The sequence below is a fragment of the Limulus polyphemus genome, unplaced genomic scaffold (assembly GCF_000517525.1).
Source record: "Limulus polyphemus unplaced genomic scaffold, Limulus_polyphemus-2.1.2 Scaffold23, whole genome shotgun sequence".
Lineage (NCBI taxonomy): Eukaryota > Metazoa > Arthropoda > Merostomata > Xiphosura > Limulidae > Limulus > Limulus polyphemus.
Genome location: NW_013665633.1, coordinates 1,671,455 through 1,692,215, shown reverse-complemented (window position 1 = coordinate 1,692,215; position 20,761 = coordinate 1,671,455). Strand labels below are relative to the sequence as shown.

The 20,761-nt window shown below is 31.0% G+C and overlaps 1 protein-coding gene across 1 annotated transcript in view; it reads right to left on the bottom strand.

The window, feature by feature from the left end:
* The window catches only part of LOC106458651 (ankyrin repeat domain-containing protein 10-like), a 60,026-nt gene that overhangs the window by 37,345 nt on the left and 1,920 nt on the right, over nucleotides 1-20,761 (bottom strand). Inside the window, exons 3-4 of the mRNA XM_022385191.1 lie at nucleotides 4,557-4,718; nucleotides 3,540-3,631 (exon numbers count right to left, since the gene is read on the bottom strand). Coding sequence (XP_022240899.1) covers nucleotides 3,540-3,631; nucleotides 4,557-4,718 — 254 coding nt within the window. The remainder of the gene's footprint in view (nucleotides 1-3,539; nucleotides 3,632-4,556; nucleotides 4,719-20,761) is intronic.

The window sequence follows — 20,761 nt, the reverse complement described above, 5'->3', positions numbered from 1 at the left end:
TAGTAGAGTAGAAGTAATAGTGTAGTAAGTAGGGGGGGGGGGGGGAAAGAAGAAGAGATTTTCATGGGTAATTTTCTTTTAAATGTCAATATCATTTCTATAGGACAAACATAGGCAAAATGTTCAGAGTATAGTATATTTAGGTAAAATAAATAACAATGGTAAAAGAAAGTGCAACCAATATATCCACTGGAAGCAAACAGAAAGACAACTGTCAAATCTTAAAAGACTATAAAAGCACAGGATGCAAGAATATATGTATATATCTCAGGTCTTTCTAGTATGGGTTCACTGTTAAGTAACTGACATTTTATCACTAATCCAAAAAATAATTTGCATTGAACATGCTGGCATTAGATATACCAGAAGTAGTGTGGTTGAAATATTATATCTTTCTCCTTTGCTTACACTTGTGGGTTCTTAGACATTTTAAGTACTATACAAGTAACTATAAGATCTAAATTACACTTAAAAAAAAAGAATTGCTTGATCAATCAGAACTTAATTAAACAGACAAATAGGGATGTGCCGATTAACTGGCAGATAATCAACCACCCTCGCCGATTAACCCTCTGTGCATGAGGTTGGCCAGCTGAACCAAGTCTTTACTAGAGAAATAATATTTACTGTAATTCTGAAATTACTGTGTTAAGCTCTTAGTAAAAAGTAACATGTAGGATGTACACAAAAACATAAGAATTTTTAAGTTTTCCTACTAAAAATTTGTCTCTGCATTTACTTTACTCAGTCTTATTCGGATTCTGACTAGCCTGAGTGCAAGGTAATTCACATTAAGAATAAAAATATTTTTTCACCTTAGAGTTTTCATACTTTATTTGCATAGCCTCTAGAACCTCCCAAATGAATGTCTAAAGTTTTTCATTAAAGCGTTATATTTTCTCTACCCTAACACTAACTGTAACAAAATTAATACGATGTTTTAAGACAACATGGGACCTACTGGTCCATCTTAGTTATCTCATCCTCCAAACTAAACTATTAATAAATAAATATTAAAGTCAGCCCTTATTATTCATATACTTATCAAGCTTTCTCTTAAACTGACTTAAATTTACTGCCTCCACAACATCCAAAGGCCAACCACCCTGTTAGAAAAATAAAACTGTCTTAGCTGAAGATGACTCCAATCTTGGCAAAATTTTTGTGTGTTCCCTAGTCCTACTATTCTTGCTGTTAAGTATGAAAAAAGATTATACATCAACACTATCAATTCCCTTTACAATCATAAACACCTCAATCAGACCCCCCCAACTCTTATTTTTCAAGAGAAAACAATTTGAGAGATTTCAACAACTCTCTTCATATGACAACCCTCTCCATCCCAGGCACCATTCTAATAACCCTCTTCTGAACCATTTCCAACATTCTTCCTAGGGTAAGGAGCCCAAGACTGGACACAGTATTCCAAATGTGGTCTAACCAGTGACCTATATAATGAAATCATAATCTCCCTAGACTTGTATTCAATATTTCTGTAGAAACAACCTAAAATCCTAATTTCCCCTACCACTAGTAAAAGCACACTGCTTGATGACTTAAAAAACTGATCAATTATTACACCAAGATCCCTTCCTTTCATGACACTAACTTTTTTCCCATCCAAATTATACTTATAATTCAAATCATGATAACTAACATGCATTCTTTTACAATTATTATAATTAAAACCCATTTATTTGCCCAACTCACTAAATGATCTAAATCCTTTTGTAAATCAGCATCCTCTTCACAGCTAACAACTCCCAAGACCTAAATATCATCTGCAGACTTCTGTAACATTAATCCATTTATAATAGCCCTCTACTTTCTTCCAGCCACTCTTCTATCCAATTAGCTAACTTACCCCCCCCCCAACACACACCTATAGAGATAACTTTTTTTTATAAGCCTTTTATTTGGCACCTTGTCAAATGTTGTCTGAAAATCCAGATACACCAAATCTACACCCTCACCTACATAAAGTGTAACCTTTTCAAAGAATGTCAAGAGTTTCACTTAGTGAAACCATGTTCAATGTCCAATAAAATTCTAAATTTTGTTAAATGGCTTCGCAAAGCATCTTTTATAACTTTCCAAAACTTTTCCCATAACTGATGTAAGACTAATGGGCCTATAATTATTTTAGGTTAAAATGAAAAGTTGAAGAACATGAAATAAATCTAAATGAATGCATATTGTAACATACAAATACATACTATTTATTCTTACAACTGCTCTGAGAGTATAGCTAAAGGATTTTTCACAAGGCAACTCTGTACAAATAAAAATTGCATTACCTGCATACACGGTCAAATTAGTAATGCTTCACCATCACAATGTGCATGTTATCTTGTGTAATTTTTTCATTTAAGTCTTCTTATATAACCTAATTTCCTAATTGTTACACTTCCAATATATTTATAACAATATATAATATACATAAAAAAAGATGTGATTGGAGGGTGTGAAATATGGATTTGACTTTCTGATTTATATCTCCATAAAACAAAAAGATTGGATACTATAAAATTAGATTGTGTCTTAGCAATTTTATATTATAAATTTGTAATTACTGGTCAATTCATGACATCATAGGAGGGCAGTAAGGATACCTAAAATGGGTAATTTAGAGCACACAAGTGTCAAGTGATATGGAGAAGTAAAGCTTGAGAATTGATTCAAATATTTCCTTCTGAAATTAAGATATTAAAGCTAAAATTTTATTAAAATTTGGATCATAAACTACATTTTGATGCCAAGTTTATTGATAATGATAATAAAGCTTTATAATTATTTTTTGAGTACAACTGTAGAGGTTGTGACATGTGCACTTTAACCCCCACCCACACACAAACAGTTAATCGGTTCCTGTGGCAATTATATGCTTTAACAAAGAATTATGCAACAAAATTGAAGCAATCCGATATCCACACTCATTTTTGAAACTTTCAAGGTAGTATACAATTGAAAATTGATAAAGGTATTACAACTAAAAATAGATAAGGTAAGTAAAGATGTTAAATTTACTTTTGCTATGTACACCATACAGTATAAATTTAAATTATTTCATTTAGTTTATAAATAAAAGTCAATGGTTTGGTTTTAAAATAATTTTCTGAGACTTATTTGAATTAATTCACTGCTTTAATTATATCAAATGTAAAGAAAACAATATTAATCCTTTTTTTAAAATTAAAACAAATCACATTGTTATAACATATGTATGAAATAAAATATGTAATGACAATATAAACACTTCAGTGCATATACACTTGCTCGTTAAATTTCAATTTAAGCATAAACAGCAAATACATTTAGAAAAATCAACCTTTGATTTACAAAAATATAACATTAGAGCTGATCAGTAATTTAGATCCAATTAATCATTATTTTAAGGCTGACTAATCGGCATTAATATTTTTACTAATAGTCCGACAAAAAAAAGAGCCATTTCCCTTATCGGCACATCCCTAGAAATTACACTTTAATAACTGAGAACAATCTATAGCAATGTGATAATGACTTCATACTGCACATACCTTACATCTGCACCCATTGCTGACAAAAGTGTAACACACTCCATACTTCCAGTTCTTGCAGCCTTATGCAATGGTGTTTCACCTAGATAATCCTATTTAAGTATTAAAGAATTGTCAAACATTCAACTTAACAATTCTTGGTGCTACTATAGCATGCAGTCTACACAGATACTATCATCATCACCATTTTAATGATTCACTAAAACTTAATTTCTTGCTAAATAATTTATGTCTATCCATGTTTTTCTCCAGCAAATAATAATAATAATTTAATATGTTGTGTGTTCCAAAAGAGTACCTTAAATTTAGGATATAATTGTGCTAGTTTTGATTGTCAGAATTTATTTCGTCCTGATTATATTTGCCCCAAAAACACTATGTAATGGTATTTTGTACTCTATTAGTTTAAAAGTGTTATTTATAATAAATGGCACCAATTGCAAATAAATGAAAATTAAAACGGTGATGATGATAGTCTATGTGTAGACTGCACACTACAGTAGCACCCAATTGTTTATATCAATTTTTTTACAATCACTGTTTGCCATTTTTTTACTACTATAATTCTTAATTGTTGAAACCAATGTTAAAACCAGTATACAGAAATACTTATCAAACTATAATATTTTTATTCTATGTGTTTTAATTATTTTAACTGCTTTTTCATGATGAGAGGAATACAAATTAATTCAACGGAAAAGTAACAATTATCACACTTTTTAGCATTCTTAAACATATTAGAAACTTGAAATTTATTAACTCTAAATGACTATACTAAATATATTAAAAAATTAAAATGCCCAAAACTGTTTTCAACAAAATGTTATCCATCTAATTCAATAAGGTGAGCAATAAACCAAAAATATATTTTGCACAACAGACATTTAAAACTTTTTCACTATAAAATGGTATTTCTACTCGTTTCTTTCTATACAGAAAAGTCTATTATATTTTGAAAATTTAGGGAAATTATTTTCAGAATAACACTAAGCACTTGACAACTGCTAAAAACCTCACCTGGGAATTAACGTTTGCTCCAACCTGAAGAAGCCACAGAAGACAACGTGAATGATCAGCAAAAGATGCAATATGTGTTGGAGTTTGTAAAAACTTGGATGATTTGATGTCTATGTAAACAGTGCTTGGATCACCAGAAATCACTTTCTGCAGACAGTCAAACTGCAGAACCACATACAACTTATGAAAAGTTTTCAATGCTACTTACGTTAAATATTAAAAGAACACCAATGCCAAGTTAACAATGAAAGTACTTGTGAATATTCTATTCATTTAAAATATCTATAATGAAACTTATACGAATACAGATATTCAATTCTATTAATTCATCAGTTTACAGCAGTCTTTTTTAAAACAGAAAATTGCAATCATGCAGATTAAACTAATTGCACTTTTTTTCACAATTATTTCTTTATGTACTCAGAGCTTTTATTAGAAACTACCAAATGTGCATAACTAGCAGATACCAGGTGAAACAATACAAAGGAAATTTTCCTAAAAATGGTGATCAATGAATATAAAATATGCAATGACTGTCTAGCAAGCCCTTATGCTATATTTTGTCATTCTCTGCATTATTTCAATAAGGAAAAATTGCAATGCATATGTTTTTAAGCAAAAGAGACTGACTGCAGTGCACTGTTAGTAAAAATGTTTGATTTTCAATGTAATGGGTGCATCTAGCACAATAGTGTGCTCAGATATCTAAGTAGCCATGGGGATTTTTTTCTGCTGGAGGCCATCATTCCTTGTCATTTTACTGAGCGCAAGAAAAGAACGTAACCAAAATGAATTATCTTTAACAGTCATTTTTGTAAGTGTCAAAGGAGAGATATATTCAATACAACTGAAATATATATACATACATAAAATTAACAAATATATACCCAAAGGCATTCCTGTCTTTATGCATATTTTCCATTCATGTACCTATCTTCAAAATAGGATAACTTCTTGGATAATAATAATAGTTATAAATAAGCTGACACTAAGATTCTGGGAATGGATGAAAGAGTTGAAAAGGCTTCTTTTATCTAGAAAGGTTTAGACAGTTCTTTTTAGTAACCAAGTCATAATGTATAATATATGTTTCAATGTTGAAATATAAAAAAAACTTACTTGATTGCAGACAATTTTGTTGAGTGTGAATAACAAGGTTTCTAGATGTAATTATTAAATAGAAAAACCTTTTAAAATAGTTTTTTTAGAGTTCAGCCACCTATTTAAAGAAATTTTGAACTTAAAAATGAAAAAGTTAGAATAACCTTGTATAAGATTATGAAGACTTTACAGTGCTATGTGAGCTTTGGTTACCCAACTGCTAGACACGTAACATGATGGAAAGAACAAGAGATGGGTTACTAGAATGATAAAACCAAAAACAAAACTGAACAATGGCAATCGTGGAGATTGCACACCATCACCTGGCCACTCCTTTGAGATTGCATGCATTTTTATCGGATAACGTCAAATTTCACATCCAAAAACTCGGAAAACCCTTCTCAGATCCAGAATGATATGGTTCATTGAGGAGTTTCAACTTCAACGTTCCCTTAAAACTTGGTACAAATCTGATCACACTCTACAGAGTTATTAACCCAAAGCCACAAAAATTCCCTTTCTCCCTATTATAAAAATAATTCAAAGTGGTCCAGATTCTGGATTTGGATCCAGTCCAAATTTGGGAAGGACTATCCCATAATGATTTCCCATCTTGTGTAAAATTTTCATATATATTAGTCTATTAGTTTTCAATATATGTACATGGACCCAACAGCAATACCCTTGTCCCCTCTGGGGGCAAAGGTAATTACAAAACAGGGAGTGGAAGATTTGTATTTAATTTCATTGAGGTATAGAACTACAGAGTTGAGTATGTTGTATTAAAATAATTTTAAATATGCAAATCAGGAAGTCATGTGACAAAAACAGTGATATAAAACGCAAAGTAAAACAGCATGTACTACATATAAATTCTGACATTATTAGGTGTTTTATAGGTAGTGTGATATCACCAAATATTTATTGCTTTTGGGAAGGGTATGTAATAGCCTTTTCCAACACAAAAGATGAAAAATTTCTTTATGAAACTATCTCCTGCTCCTAAATATTTGAAAACAAAGGAATATAAATCAATTTGGAGTACAAAAACCAACCAGAAAGAAACCTGCAACAAGTCTTATTCCAGCCTTGATAAGTGAAGTGCAGAGTCTTGTAACAGATGAGAAGCCACAAACACAAATGTCAGAGACAAAAGCAGTCCATGTATTTCAGGCAACAGTAAGAAATAAAATCATGAAGTAACTATCTAGAAAAGTTACACAATTTACTTCCACAACATTCCGTTCAACTGTCACATACTTTATGCAGCTAGAGAACTAAACAGGTTTTCAGCCTATAAAGACATACTGGTCAACTTGCAGAATGCAGTGCTTATTTATTTCTTTGTTATAGAACTGTTGGAATGGGAGCTAGAAAACTGTCACCCTCATAAGGCAGCAGGGATGAAGATTGTGATTTAGATTTGACAGCATAAGAATGGAATCTTTTGCAATGAAAGTTACATTGCAGAACTATTGTCCACATGCAAGATTATCAGATGTAGCATGACTGCATGTGGTAATTGGATTGTAATGACTTGGTGAGGCTTCAAAATTGTTTTCATATAACATATTCAATTTCTGTAAAGGAAACTTGATTGATGATTTCAAGGTAACATACACACAACTATGGACCATTTAATCCTTCAAAGCTATCCATGCACAACCACTGTTGAAAAAAAGTAAAAAACAAACAAACTCATCTATCAACACACTATAATGTCCTCTACTTAGCAACTATATTATTCAGGAAACTAGATTTTCCTTTCAAACCCTTGTGAAGTGTTAGCCCGTATTATTGCCAACAACAATTTATTCCTTTAAGTGGCAGGGATTATGCCACCTATGCTGTTAGAATAACAAAACTGTCTTAAACTAACTGCATCCTAGACTATTTTCCAAACCTTGAAATTGTGTTCTCTCATCCTACTGTCTATATTTTATAGTACAAAGCAATTAGAAGCCTTTATTTTACTGATCCACCAGATAATATTTCAAGCTTTAACAAGATCACCTTTCCCCCTTTTTTCTTAAGAGAAACTTAAGAGATTTTAACCTATCCCCATAAAGACAACCCTTCCATCATCCAGATTCATCCTTGAAGCTCTCCTATGAAACCCTTTCATTAAATCAGTAGCCTTTTTTAGATATGGAGACAAAACACAAATATATAAAGTATGCCATGTGTGGTCTAATGGTCTAACTAGAGATTTGCATAGGGTTAATTACTTCTTTTGATCTGTAATCAATATGCCTGTATATACACCTTAAAATTTCATTAGCTAAGTACTTGATGTCTTGAATGACTTATCCATTACTATACCAATATCCTTTTCTTCTGTCACTCTATTGAGTGGATTCCCATATTAGGGCAATCTATATTAAAAATGTGATCCACATTATAACTGAAAGACTTATCTGGCACTTGAATATTGGCTGTCTGTCAAAATAAATGATTCCAGTGATGTTGTAGTAACTCAACAACCTTAAATCAAGTAGATATACCAAAGAGTTTAATGTCATTCACAAACTTTAATAATTATACCCATGTCAATATCATTAGTTTAAATAAAAAGAAGCACAAGCCCAAGAACTAAAACTTGAGGCCACTGGTAACAAAGGTCCAATTTTAGTGGACTCCATTAATAACTTGGATCCAACCATTGATTTTACTATTGTTTTTCCAAACCCCCAAAATGTGATTATCCTAGCCAATTTTTCTGTGTAACCTAAAAAGCTTCAGAAAATATTAAATATACCAAGTCTAAGCCATTTTAATTATCCAGACAACATCCTCAAACAAGTTAGCAGATTAGAAATGGAAGATTTACCTTCAGTGATTTTACAAAGCTTCTTTTATTGCCTTCTCAACAATTTTTTTCCCCACTAAAGAAGTAAAAATAACTGCTGTAAAACTCAGCCAACTTTTCTGTCATAAACCCTAATTTCTTTAACCAAATCTCTAGCTTTCCTTTAATTATGTAAATCTTCTATTGTTTCTGTCAATTTAAACCACTGTGGTACAGGAAGGTACCATACATTTTCTACACCCCCAGGTAACAAGTAAAACTATTTAAGTTTCAGTATACCTTCAGTTGATCTTAATACAGAACATCAATCAAAAGAGAACTACTGTTTCTTTTGCTTTAATTGTTCACATAACTGACTGATTCCCTAAGATGTCATGTCATTTGCCACTTGAAAATGGTTATCGTAGCATGTGATACATTAAATAGCAAGTGATTTTTCTGATGGTAAACAGGGTGATGTTTTTGGGGTTTTAATACCCCCATTGTTGGTTTTAGAATGGTTCTCAATCATGTTAATAGCACATTTCACCTTGGGTGTTGTGCATGTTGCAGGTGAATAGTAACTTTAGGCACATAATCATTGTCTTGGTGAAAAATAGTAATTTATTCTGTATTTTACAATTTGCCTGGCTATTTGCTAAATGCCTGCACACAGATTTAGCATTTAGTAAAAGCTGAGCATTGGTGTAGCCAAGTAACATAAGGCTAAACATAATATTGTTTTAACATCATTACTTTTTACCTGCCAACAATCAGAAAATTATCAGATTAGTAAACTTAGAGAATACATAAATCACAGTAAAATGTTTTACAGAAAAAAGTGACAGATGTATCAAACACAAAATCTGTGATGCTATGATGAATATGTCACAGGCAAATAATCACTTTCCTAAAATTTCTATTCAACTGAAACATGTATATCAACATTTTATTTTTTAGACATACCTGAGATGTAAATATAAGTATTTAAACAGTTTTTTTTTAACAATTTGGGAAAACTAACTACAATGAAACTTTTAATTCCTCCCTTTTGAGAGCTTAGATTTAATCCTTCTCCAATCAAAGATGCAATACAAACACGTGTCTCACTTTAATCCTAACTCTGATTTGTGATTTGTAAATAAAGATAGTTATTTTATACATTAATATATGCAGCTGGGGAAAGATGAAACGTTTCTTTGCAAGTCTGTCGGATCTGTTTTTGTGAAACTTATCCATTTACTAGATCAGCGTTTCCCAAACTTCTCCAACTAGGGACCAGTTTACTTTCGTAATTTTTCATGAGGCACAGCCTCCTCAATTACCTAATTAGATAACCCACTAAGACATGGCTAAGTCTTAACATCAAGCTGGAAGCAATAGTTCTATCAATACATCATCGATTATAAAATATACAGGTGTTCTATAGTACTACTGTGTAAAAAGAAAGTATATTTCATTATTATTTAATCTTTACATTAACTGTAAATTTATTAATGCTCCTTTAAGAAATAAACTTACCTAATGAGAAGGATGATGCTGTTTTTCATCACACAGCAACTTTAAATCAGGAGGAAAAGAAGTCAGTTTGATCCTCAAATCTGGCTTGACATCTAATCTGTTCCTGTACTTGTTTTTTTTTAAAGAAAACCAATGCTGATAAACCTGATTCGCATTTATAAGTCATGACAAAAAGCATAAGAAATTTCACCACTTTTATTTGATAAATTTGGATACTCAGCATGACAACTTGGCCAAAAATTAATTAATGAGACTCAAATAAAACTGTCTTTCAGCGCGATGTCACAAGACAGTTCAATAATAGAATCAATTTCTGATTCACCGAGTTGTAATCCTTCCTCATTTTCAGTGTCAATAGTAAAAGGGTTCTTGACCCACATTTTACTGTTGTCAATTGGAGGAAAATATCCCTTCAAGCATGATTTTAGCCCCAAAGGATGCTCTATGATTGATGAGGAAATCTCATCTAGAATATTACGTTCTTTATCTTGGTTTTGTAATTCTGTTAAAGTAGAAAAAAGACTTATAATTTCTCTTCTCAACTCGATGTACCCACAAGTTAATTTTTTATAGCTGCTTCTATCTTTTCCTGGAATTTAAAAATATTTATGTAAGCACCTTGTAAATTTAGATTTAACGCATTTAAGAAGCCAAAAATTTCACATAAACAGGCCATTATAATTAACCAATGCAAATTATGAAACCTGTATCTAAATTCAAATATTGCATCATCCGCTGATGAGGGATGTTGCTCCAAAAACAAGATAACTTCATTCTTCATTTCAATGAGTCTTTTTGGAAGTGGTTTACAAAACAATAATTCTTCATGAATTGTGTCCTTATAATTATATATTACAAAGCACATTAAATTGGCATTATCTGCCTTGTCCCTGCTTTCATCCACTTGTAACGAAAAAAACATACCACAGTGAACTCAACGTACAAGTTTTTTTTCAATATTTTTTGCCATATCCACAATTCTACGCTTCACTGTATTATTAGATAGGGACAGTAAATTCAACTGATTTTCTTGTTATTTATAAACATGAGATGAAATTATTTTTATTGCAGGAAGTATTAACATTTCACCAATAGTATGTGGATAACCTGTCTCAACTATTAGTTTTGAAATTTCATATGAGGTCATAACCAAGTCTGCATTGTAAAAAAGTGTGTAATTATTTGTTTGGAAAAACTATTTCATTTTTCTTATTTATGAAAAATCTATTGGCTTACTCGAGTATTCTGGATGTATTGTATCCAAGTGGCATTTCAGTCTCAATGGTTTCATGCTCTCATTTGATAATGTTGAACAACAAAGAACACATAGTGGCAAGTCATTACTGCTACCACCACTTATAAAACCATACTCCAAATATTCATCACAATACTGTCGAGTCCAAGAGGTCTTTGTTTTCTTTGATACAATCTGCACATCAGTTAAACGTTTATAACTAGGCCTATTATTTTCACTTGAGGTTTTCTTGTGTGATACATGTTTCTTCAGCCATCTACTTATATTGGAGAGGGATTTCCTTAAAGTTTTTTTTATAGTTAGTACAAACTAAATCAAACAATTCTCTCTCTTCTCAGAACAAGCTGACTCTAGCATTGGCCACCAGCAACTTGTCTGCTGCCACATGGCACGACCAGATGTAAGACTCAGGTCTCCCATGCCTGTCAATTTCCATTAACAGAGTAAGCAAATTTAACACATTTGGAATAAAATTCCTATAACTCTAGTGTTGAAACACCAGTTAACTTGAATGAACAAATGGTTTTTTTATGGGAGACAAAATTCCTTCTTTGATCTTACCTGCTGACAGGGGAAGATCTGCTTGGACTCGGCAGGGGGACATGCCTAGCTGACATAGTTATCAACACTGTAAAACTTAATCTTAAGGCTTTCTAAGTTGCACTAAGTGAGAACCCCTTAATTTCTGAGGGACTGAAGGTATAAATTCTATAATTTTGTGGCCTTAAGTACAAACTTTCACTTTTCTTTCCTGCTATATTAGCTTAGGTGAAATACTGAGAAATCCAAGTTAGATGAAAATTTAAGTTATAATGTATTTGAAAATACTAATTTTATTAGAATATATTTATATATTACATTTTTTTCTTTAATATACAAAGGCTTGGAGAAAGTTTAAAAATGGTCGTTGGTAGTGAAACGGTTAAAATTAATTTAATTTTTTTAGTATTCTGCAAACCGGCATTTGTTTTTCATGGACCAACACCAGGTCATGGACCACACTTTGGGAAACGCTGTTCTAGATGAAATCAGTACATCACACTTCTTAAACTTGTCATTTTTCACCAATTTTCTCCTTTATGCCTTTCATAAGCAAGTTAAATTTGATCTTCCATTTTAACTTTTTCCTCTTAATAGTAACACACCTAACTTTAATTTGGCTTTTATTTTATATAAGTTTACATACCTGACCCTCACATCATCTTTTAATTCATTATACAATTTAAAATATTTATTTTAATCTTAACATATAACAAAACATCAAACCTAATTATACAATGATAAATCTTCTTCACATCAACTCTTGCAACCCATTTTTAATAATTATTAACAATAATTTTAAAATTACTTCCCCTCTGGTTGGCTCTATGATAATCTGATATAGAAATCCATACTGAATCACCTAAGAAACTTCTTTCCCTCATTACTTGATTCCATGCAATATGTCTATAATTAAAATATCCCATAGTTATTGGATTAGTATCCTTATTAAGATATTAGGAACAACTCTGATCTAATTACAAAGTTTCTCATTGTTATCATGCCTTATCACATGGACTATAACAACTGTCAATTGAAACTTTTGCTCTTGAAAAATAGGACTGTAACCCATACAGATCCAATCTCTTGACTACCAATTTTTATGTTTTCTTGTCCAACTAAGGGGTAATACAGGCTAAATTTGAGAGCAGTTACCACTTTTGGTGAAAGATTTTCAGAACCCAAATTCAAAAAATCAAGTAATGAAAAAAGTTGGACCAGAAATCAGAACAATAAAAGGTAAAAAAATAATAAAAACAAACAAAAAAATGTCTTAGCTTTTTTTTCTTTAAATCATGTCATTTTGTCTTAACTCATCCACTTAGAAATATCTACATTATTTTTTTTACTTTGAATGCCACCTGCAACCCCAACTCAAAGTGGCCACATTGCAAACATCTGTCTTGTTCGTGCTCACAGTAGCCCAAATTAATTTTCTGTATTGCCCTCTGCCACCAGGATGCAGTTCATCACTCCTTTTTAAAATATAAAATTCAATAACTTATAAACTGAAATTTAAAAATAATTCCTTTTACACAGGCCTGTGATGGTTTGGCTTGAAATTTTTACATGTTCTACAGTAATTCCTGTACACTGAATCCAAAAATGATATTCATTTTTCCTCATCACATAACAGATTTTTCACAAAACGTTATAGTGCAATACATAAAAGAAAGACCACAACATGTAGTTTTAAGACTAAAAGATGTAGATTTCACAAAAAAATAAATCAGAATGAATGAGGATGCATATATGTTTGACATCAATGTTCTTCCACTTTCTTCAGTTTGTTTGTATTTTTGTTAACAAACATAATGATAAAAAATGTTAATTGTGGTAAACGAAATAATAATTGGATCTAAATAAGTTTTTCTTCCCGATTTGTAAAAAAATCTTTATGTGATAGAAAAAAAAATATTATTATTTTGGAAATCTACGTAGCTGAATTATAGAAAACCGTTATTAAAACCAAAACAACTTTTATGAAGTATAAATTCACAGGTCTGTGTTATCAGTAACTTCCAAATCTAACCTAAATTCTAGTAATTACTATTATATGAAGGTGTTTCATTCCAACACGAACCCCAAACTCATCCATTTGGTTCCAAATACTCCTAATTCTACAATGATAGCAACTTATTATGTTCTAATTTTTTTTCTAAGCTCCTCTAACAGTCTTGTCAGTTAGTTTATTCCGAACTTCCAAGACCCCTTGCAAATCATTCCCCTTGTGCAAATTTAAGTCTCTTTAATGAGTTTCCTCCCAGCTTCTCTGATCACTGTGCTACCTAATTATGGTGTCCATCTCTAGTAGCAAAACTTTATCCTCCAAGCAGCTCACTTGTTGCTCTAAGCATATCCTTGATAATGTTTCATTTAAGCTTTGGTACTTATAAGTACTACATTCCCACAACTATCCCAAGGGAGCAATCTCAAGAGGGTCACACATCTACTGTTCCTATTCCTAAACTTGCAAGGAAGTTCTTTATACTTTTAGAATAGCTCTTCTGATTTACAACTTCAATTATCATTCACTCCTACATTCACTACAAAAATAAATGTTTCTTGTAATCAGCAACTTAACTGTCAACAAACACTGTAATATACTCTACTTGGCATCTAACAAGCAAATTCTAGTCCTAATCCTACTCTTTCTATGCTCTTCATAACAAAACTTTATTAATATATTTAACGAACCTCTCCTTCACTATGTACGCCTCTTCATCACCTTCATTGAAAGTAAACGTTGAAATTTAGTACCTCAATGGTAATTAAACCTGCATTTATCGCCCTAACATTTTTCATATTATACATGCTTGTAAATCCAAAACTCTTCTGTGAAAATTAAAGATTATAAGTTGGTTTCACTTTACACACAGAACTGTTTTATTTCTGTCAAAACTATTACTTTATATTTACAACTAGTATAAAAGCCTGTCACAAATAATGGAAACCATTGTTGAATGATTAACAAAATTTATGGAATTTAACTAAAACAAATTTGTCTGTACTTCCAAAATACACCTACTTTTCACTTATTTCACCAGACTTAAGTAATTCTTTAATCACCACATTTTTAGTAAAAACTAAGCAGAAAAATGAAATATTATCACGAACAAAAAAAAAGTACTCTGAAAGAGACTTAAACAGCAGTCTTGAGCCTTTTCACTGTATTCTAGGCCAGGAAGTAGAAACCGTAGTGAGGAAATTCCAACAAATTTTCAGCTCTTTTGACTGTACAAAGGACAAAAGATACTTGGTAGTAATAAATGTTTATTTTTCTTAATGTTTTAAGGCCAAGTAGGTAATATGCGTGTTAAAATACCAAAATAATATTTATTAATTAACATTTATTCACCACTTAAATCTTTTTAAACAGAGACTATAACGTTAGTAATAGGAAGCCTATTTGTAGTCTAATTTAAGCATTAGGCCTAGTACATATATTTGAGAAACCACTTTGAAAAAAACAAAGAAGCTGGTCCAGGCCTAGAAATAATAAAATACTGAGCGGATGTTTTGTAACTCTGGTAGTTTAAGTCTAGATAAGTGTTATAGGAATGTAAACCATTATGTCAGTATAGATCACCAAAACATATGTAATCTTTTTACGACAAGTCCGTCTTAATAACTGTTTATAATGTAAGAATTTTAATGTTACATTCCTTTTAATTGTAAATATAGATGTTTTACATAAGTGTAATTTTTAATTCTTTAACTATTACTTTAACTTATGAGTTATAACCTTTACAATGGTTCACTGAATGGTGTGGACTATGCATGACAGATACATGAATATCAAATGCTACATTTTGTGTAATTTATGGTTTTGATTAATTTCTTTAGTGAGTTGATGGGTAACTACAATGTGCCAAATTAACTATCAGGACTGCTTATTTTTACACAAGTTTTTTTTTAAGTGTGATAACATTAGAAATGGAGGGCTTGTGTTAATAACAAGTAAAAGCTATGGAAGTTCAGATCTACTTGACAGATTTTTTTTGTTACATTACTTACTTGTAATATGGTTTAAAAGATGTCCAGTTTTAATTGACCAGTTCAAAAAAAATGTAAAACACCATTTCTGCTCCTGTTCTATTTACCTCTAGTGAAAATATGCATTTTAACATCTTTATTATTACAATAAAATTAATTTTTCATACTTTAGAAACACAGTTTTATACTTTTGCTTCTATTTGTGCCTAGCTAATGTTTATGTATTTAATTCCCAAGCATATACATAATTTTTTTTCATTTGCTTAGTCTATTTGCTCTATTCTATACACACTGTAAAAGCTACACTCTAAAGGAATTAACTTGAATAAAGAAATATTAACAACCACTGTGTCAGACTAGAAATTACAATCACATACATAGTAATACTTTATACTGTTAAACAATATTTAAAACTGAAATACTTTCTTTAGGTATTTATTTATTTATTGTGTACGAAAAATGCCCAACACACATACAAAAAAAACAGGGTAATAAAACTAACCCACCCACCTTAAAATAAAATTTCATACATGTACTGAAGATAATAGATTAACAAAATATGCAGCTGTTCACTATCAAATATTATAGTTCATTCTCATTTCTCGCAAAGTAATATATTACACGTTGTCATAGGTTACCATTTTTAGTTAATAGACACTAATAGTAGCATTACTACACTATTACATACTACACCTTACAAGTATATCAAATATAACATCTTTTGCTTTAAGTTCAACCTCAAACATATTATTCATTAACAAAACATGTACTTACTGGAATCCATTTGATTTAGAGAAACTAGGAAATATAAATATTAGAACAACACCAATGAAACATATCTAGAAACACTACAAATAACAATATACACAAGTACAATTTTTGGTATTCTACATTTAATGAATTGCAACTCTTGACAACATAAAGTAACACTTGCATCATAAAAAAAGGTATGTTTCAAAAGCAGTGCCACCATACAGAAATAGAACATTACTTTGAAATAATTACACACTATAAAAACAAAAACTACATAAGATGTCCTTCTAAAAACCATTAACATGTTAATACTAGAAATAAACGACTTTATAACACCAAAATGTTGTTTTTATTTAATGTTGTAGTTGCATCTTAGAAGTTTTTGTCAAAGCCACAAAAAATGGTGAAGTTTGAAATGTCCTATTTTCATAAATCATATCAATAAACAAGTTGTAGTAAGTACTATTAATTGTATGACCTATAATTAAAAAAAAAAAAGAAAAAAAAGAGTACAATCAAGCTATATATATATATTAATTATAATTTATACTTTGGATTTTGATTTTACTTTAAAGTGACATTGCCATCACTATCAGTAGTATTAGTGTCAATATCAAATTACTTTTTCATCTAAGTTTATGCATATTACTAAGGAGTTACATTTGAAAAACAAATTTTCATGTATATAAAGATTTTAATACATACATGAATTCGTATTTAATTACTCATATACAAAAGATATGTATACATAATCTAATAAAAATGCTAATTCAAGTAACAATATATCTACGAAATTATGATTATGAATGGCATGTACTTATATAACAAATATAATATTACTATCACACACTTACGGAGGGTTTTGGATGAACCCTTATTTTTTTCATGTAAAAAAAATTCTTATATAGTTATAGCCCAGCTGCTTATGGTATTTAACGTTTTCTACATAGTCTACATTCTTCTGACGAAGTATCACTATTAGTATTAGCATGTTTTGGCTTGAAGTTGAAATAGTCACATGCAATGGCTTATGTTGACACCCTGTAATTGGAAACCTGAAGTGGTATTGCTACCGTCAGGTTTTGTATTTGTAGGCCTGAGATACTGGCTAACTGCTTAAAACTATAACTTATTATAACTATAAGCGTACTTCATTGTACCAAATATCTTTATGTAACTGAAACTCTTTGCCACAAAGTTCATGTTCATATGAGCGTTCGGCATCTACTTGCTCTCCGCCAGCTGAATAATTACCTCAGGTGTACAAAAACCGAAGTAAGAAGACCAAGTGATCTAGCTTTAAGTTTAATGCATAATCATTATGACACTACTATCAACAGTAACATGTTATTTCAGTAGTGCATCCATGTCCGTATGCGATAGCCAATGATTCAGATATCTAATCTATTGTACTATTATTGTATACAGAGTTGTTTAAATTAGTAATATAATTTAACAACTAATAACTACTTTGCGTGTAGATAGTACAGTACTTTACTATAATAAAACATACATATTTAGCTCCCCATGTAGTGTTTTACAACAAAATGATGATTTGTTGCCTTTTTATGTGACGTTTGTGGATTTTACTTTTAATGTGAACAGCTATACAATTGTTTAACTTTAAGCTATATTTCATGCAAAATAGCTTCCAGATATGGTCATAGCACCCATCTTTTTACAAATTTTCTGGAGGTACGCTTCCAGACCCCCATAGCATTAGCATGCTGATTCAGTGATTCGCACAATGTGTTAGCTTTTATTATATTATATAGTTTTAATCTCACAGATTAGACCCCACTTTCATTTTCAAACATTCTGCGTACGGACCTGCCTATCACTATACGAGTATTAAAAACTATTATTATTATAATATTAATAACATTGGTGTAAACATAGATGTAGTTAGTAAAACACATTTATACACACACATTATTCTATACTATTAATATTATACAACACTTAATTTTATCACCTTCTTTGTAATATACAACTTATAGTTTTACTAGTAATACTATTTTAGTACGTTGTAATTTAGTGTTACTAATAGTAATACTCAGTTGCAAGTTCCAGAACATTTCTCGCAACGCTAAGACGAAATAGTACTGGCTGCTGGTCAAAGACCTCTTTGTGAAAAACGCGCCAAAATAACCGCCACTTAATCAGTTTATGCATATCGAAGATAACGTTTCTGAACTCGTTTTTTTTTTCTCCTTACACATGGATTAAAACACAGAATAACGAAACTGTATTTGAATCAAACTTACCAAGAAATATAATTCGTTATACTTCAGACGATCAAAATGCTTAATAATACTGCAGAAATTAGAATACTGATATTGATACACCCAGGAACAAAGGTACGGTATGTTCGTCTGCGCGTTAATGTACGGGTACACTTTCAAAGCCACGTTTCTAAGCGCCTACACGGGGTTTTCGTATTGGCTGGAAGATTTTCACTTGGACCACCCTTTCATACAAAATGAGAATATCCCGTAGAGAAACGAACGGCTGAATGGTTAGAAAAACGAATGGAAATTTCCATTCCTGAGATTTCTTCTTCCCTGCATCCCTTTAATGCTGAAGAAAACGCGGGAAGCTCAGAGGAACAATAATATCTGCCGTTTTCAGAATATCGCAATTTATTTACGTAAAAATGTAACAGAAAAAAATTAATCTGCAAAAACTTTATATGCTGAAGTAAGTACTTTTGATTTGAAAGTATAAATAACGTTTCATTTTTGGACGATTTCAATGAAATGATACAAGATGAATATGTATTAATATGTCAACCAAACTCTCTGCTATATGCAGTGCCGACGAGTCCTTTCGCGCAATACCAAGGCTCAGCGGGTCGGTGGAATACGACTGGCCTATTAGAGGTCTAGATTATTTGTATCATCAGTTGTTTAAACAAAAACTATAATAGGTGAACTAAATTAATTAAGTAAAATGTAATTATTAAAAACTTTATTTAAGTCATTCGTAATTCGGATTTACAGTAAGGATTAAAAACAATGCTATTTATTTACTTTTAACACCAATTATGTATTATTATTAATTTAATTAACTTTGCTATCGTTCAGAAGGACTGGCAAATCAGCAAACTAGTCAACTTGTTTCCAGAGCGATTAAAGCAACCACAGCGTCACCCCTGGTAATTCAGCGCTAAGTTTGAAGGTGTATATAGTTAAAAACCGGGGTTTGATACCCGCTATAAGCAGACCACAAATAGCCTATTGTACAGCTTTGCGCTTAACAACAAAGCGCAGCGTCAACGGGATAAAACTAGATTAGTAATACATAGAGCTTATGAGTGAAAGAAAATAGTAATAATCATAATATGTCTCCCACACCAGATCTGCCGTATCCAGTACAAACTCATCTACCCGTGTCAGGAGATGATGACAGGTTTTAATTTCACACGCCTCGTCAGATTTAGAGTTAGGTCTTTTAAACTATTTCTTCTCAAATTACAACTCTCTCTTTTTTTTTTACGATGCAAGTGGGACAAATAATGACAGTTCTTAGTTTTACAAGAAAGAAGGGCATTTGGTCAAGATAGGTTAAGACATGACAAAGTATAAATTATAATTGCCAAGAAAAGAAAGGAGTCAGTATACCTAAACTAGTTTCGTATGGTAGTTTACCTCGACACAAAACACTCTTTCGAAAGCATTCTTAGCTTTATTTAGTAGTACGTGATCAGTTAAAATTTAGTGTCAAATTAGAACAAGTTATACAACTTACAGTGGATACAAGTACGAAAGCACTTTTAATGTTACTAGAACATACATATGTATTTAACAAAACTTAAAATTTTGACAAAATTATGAGCAATAGAGCAGAAGTCTTAACTTGTACTTGGATATTGGTACTGTTTATATAAACTGGTATGCGGCCCTACTTTTAATAAAATTTACAAAATTAATAATCCGCAATACAGCACAATATCAATTTTGAAGGTAGACTATTTTCTCTGATGATCCTATTAAAGAACAGTTTACAAAACTAAAATAAAGTATACTATTCGAGAAATTATAATCTTAACATTTTGGACATGGTTCGATCAGGTGGTTATCAGAATTTGATGAATTATCTAACAAAATGAATAACTTTTTCTAAGTTACCACTTTTTAACGCAGAAGTAAAACTATTTTAAATAGTCGTAATTTTTTTTTATCTAACATAAAATTTCAAAATATATAACATTTAATTATTTTTTTACTCATGGTGGGTCTGAACTGAAGG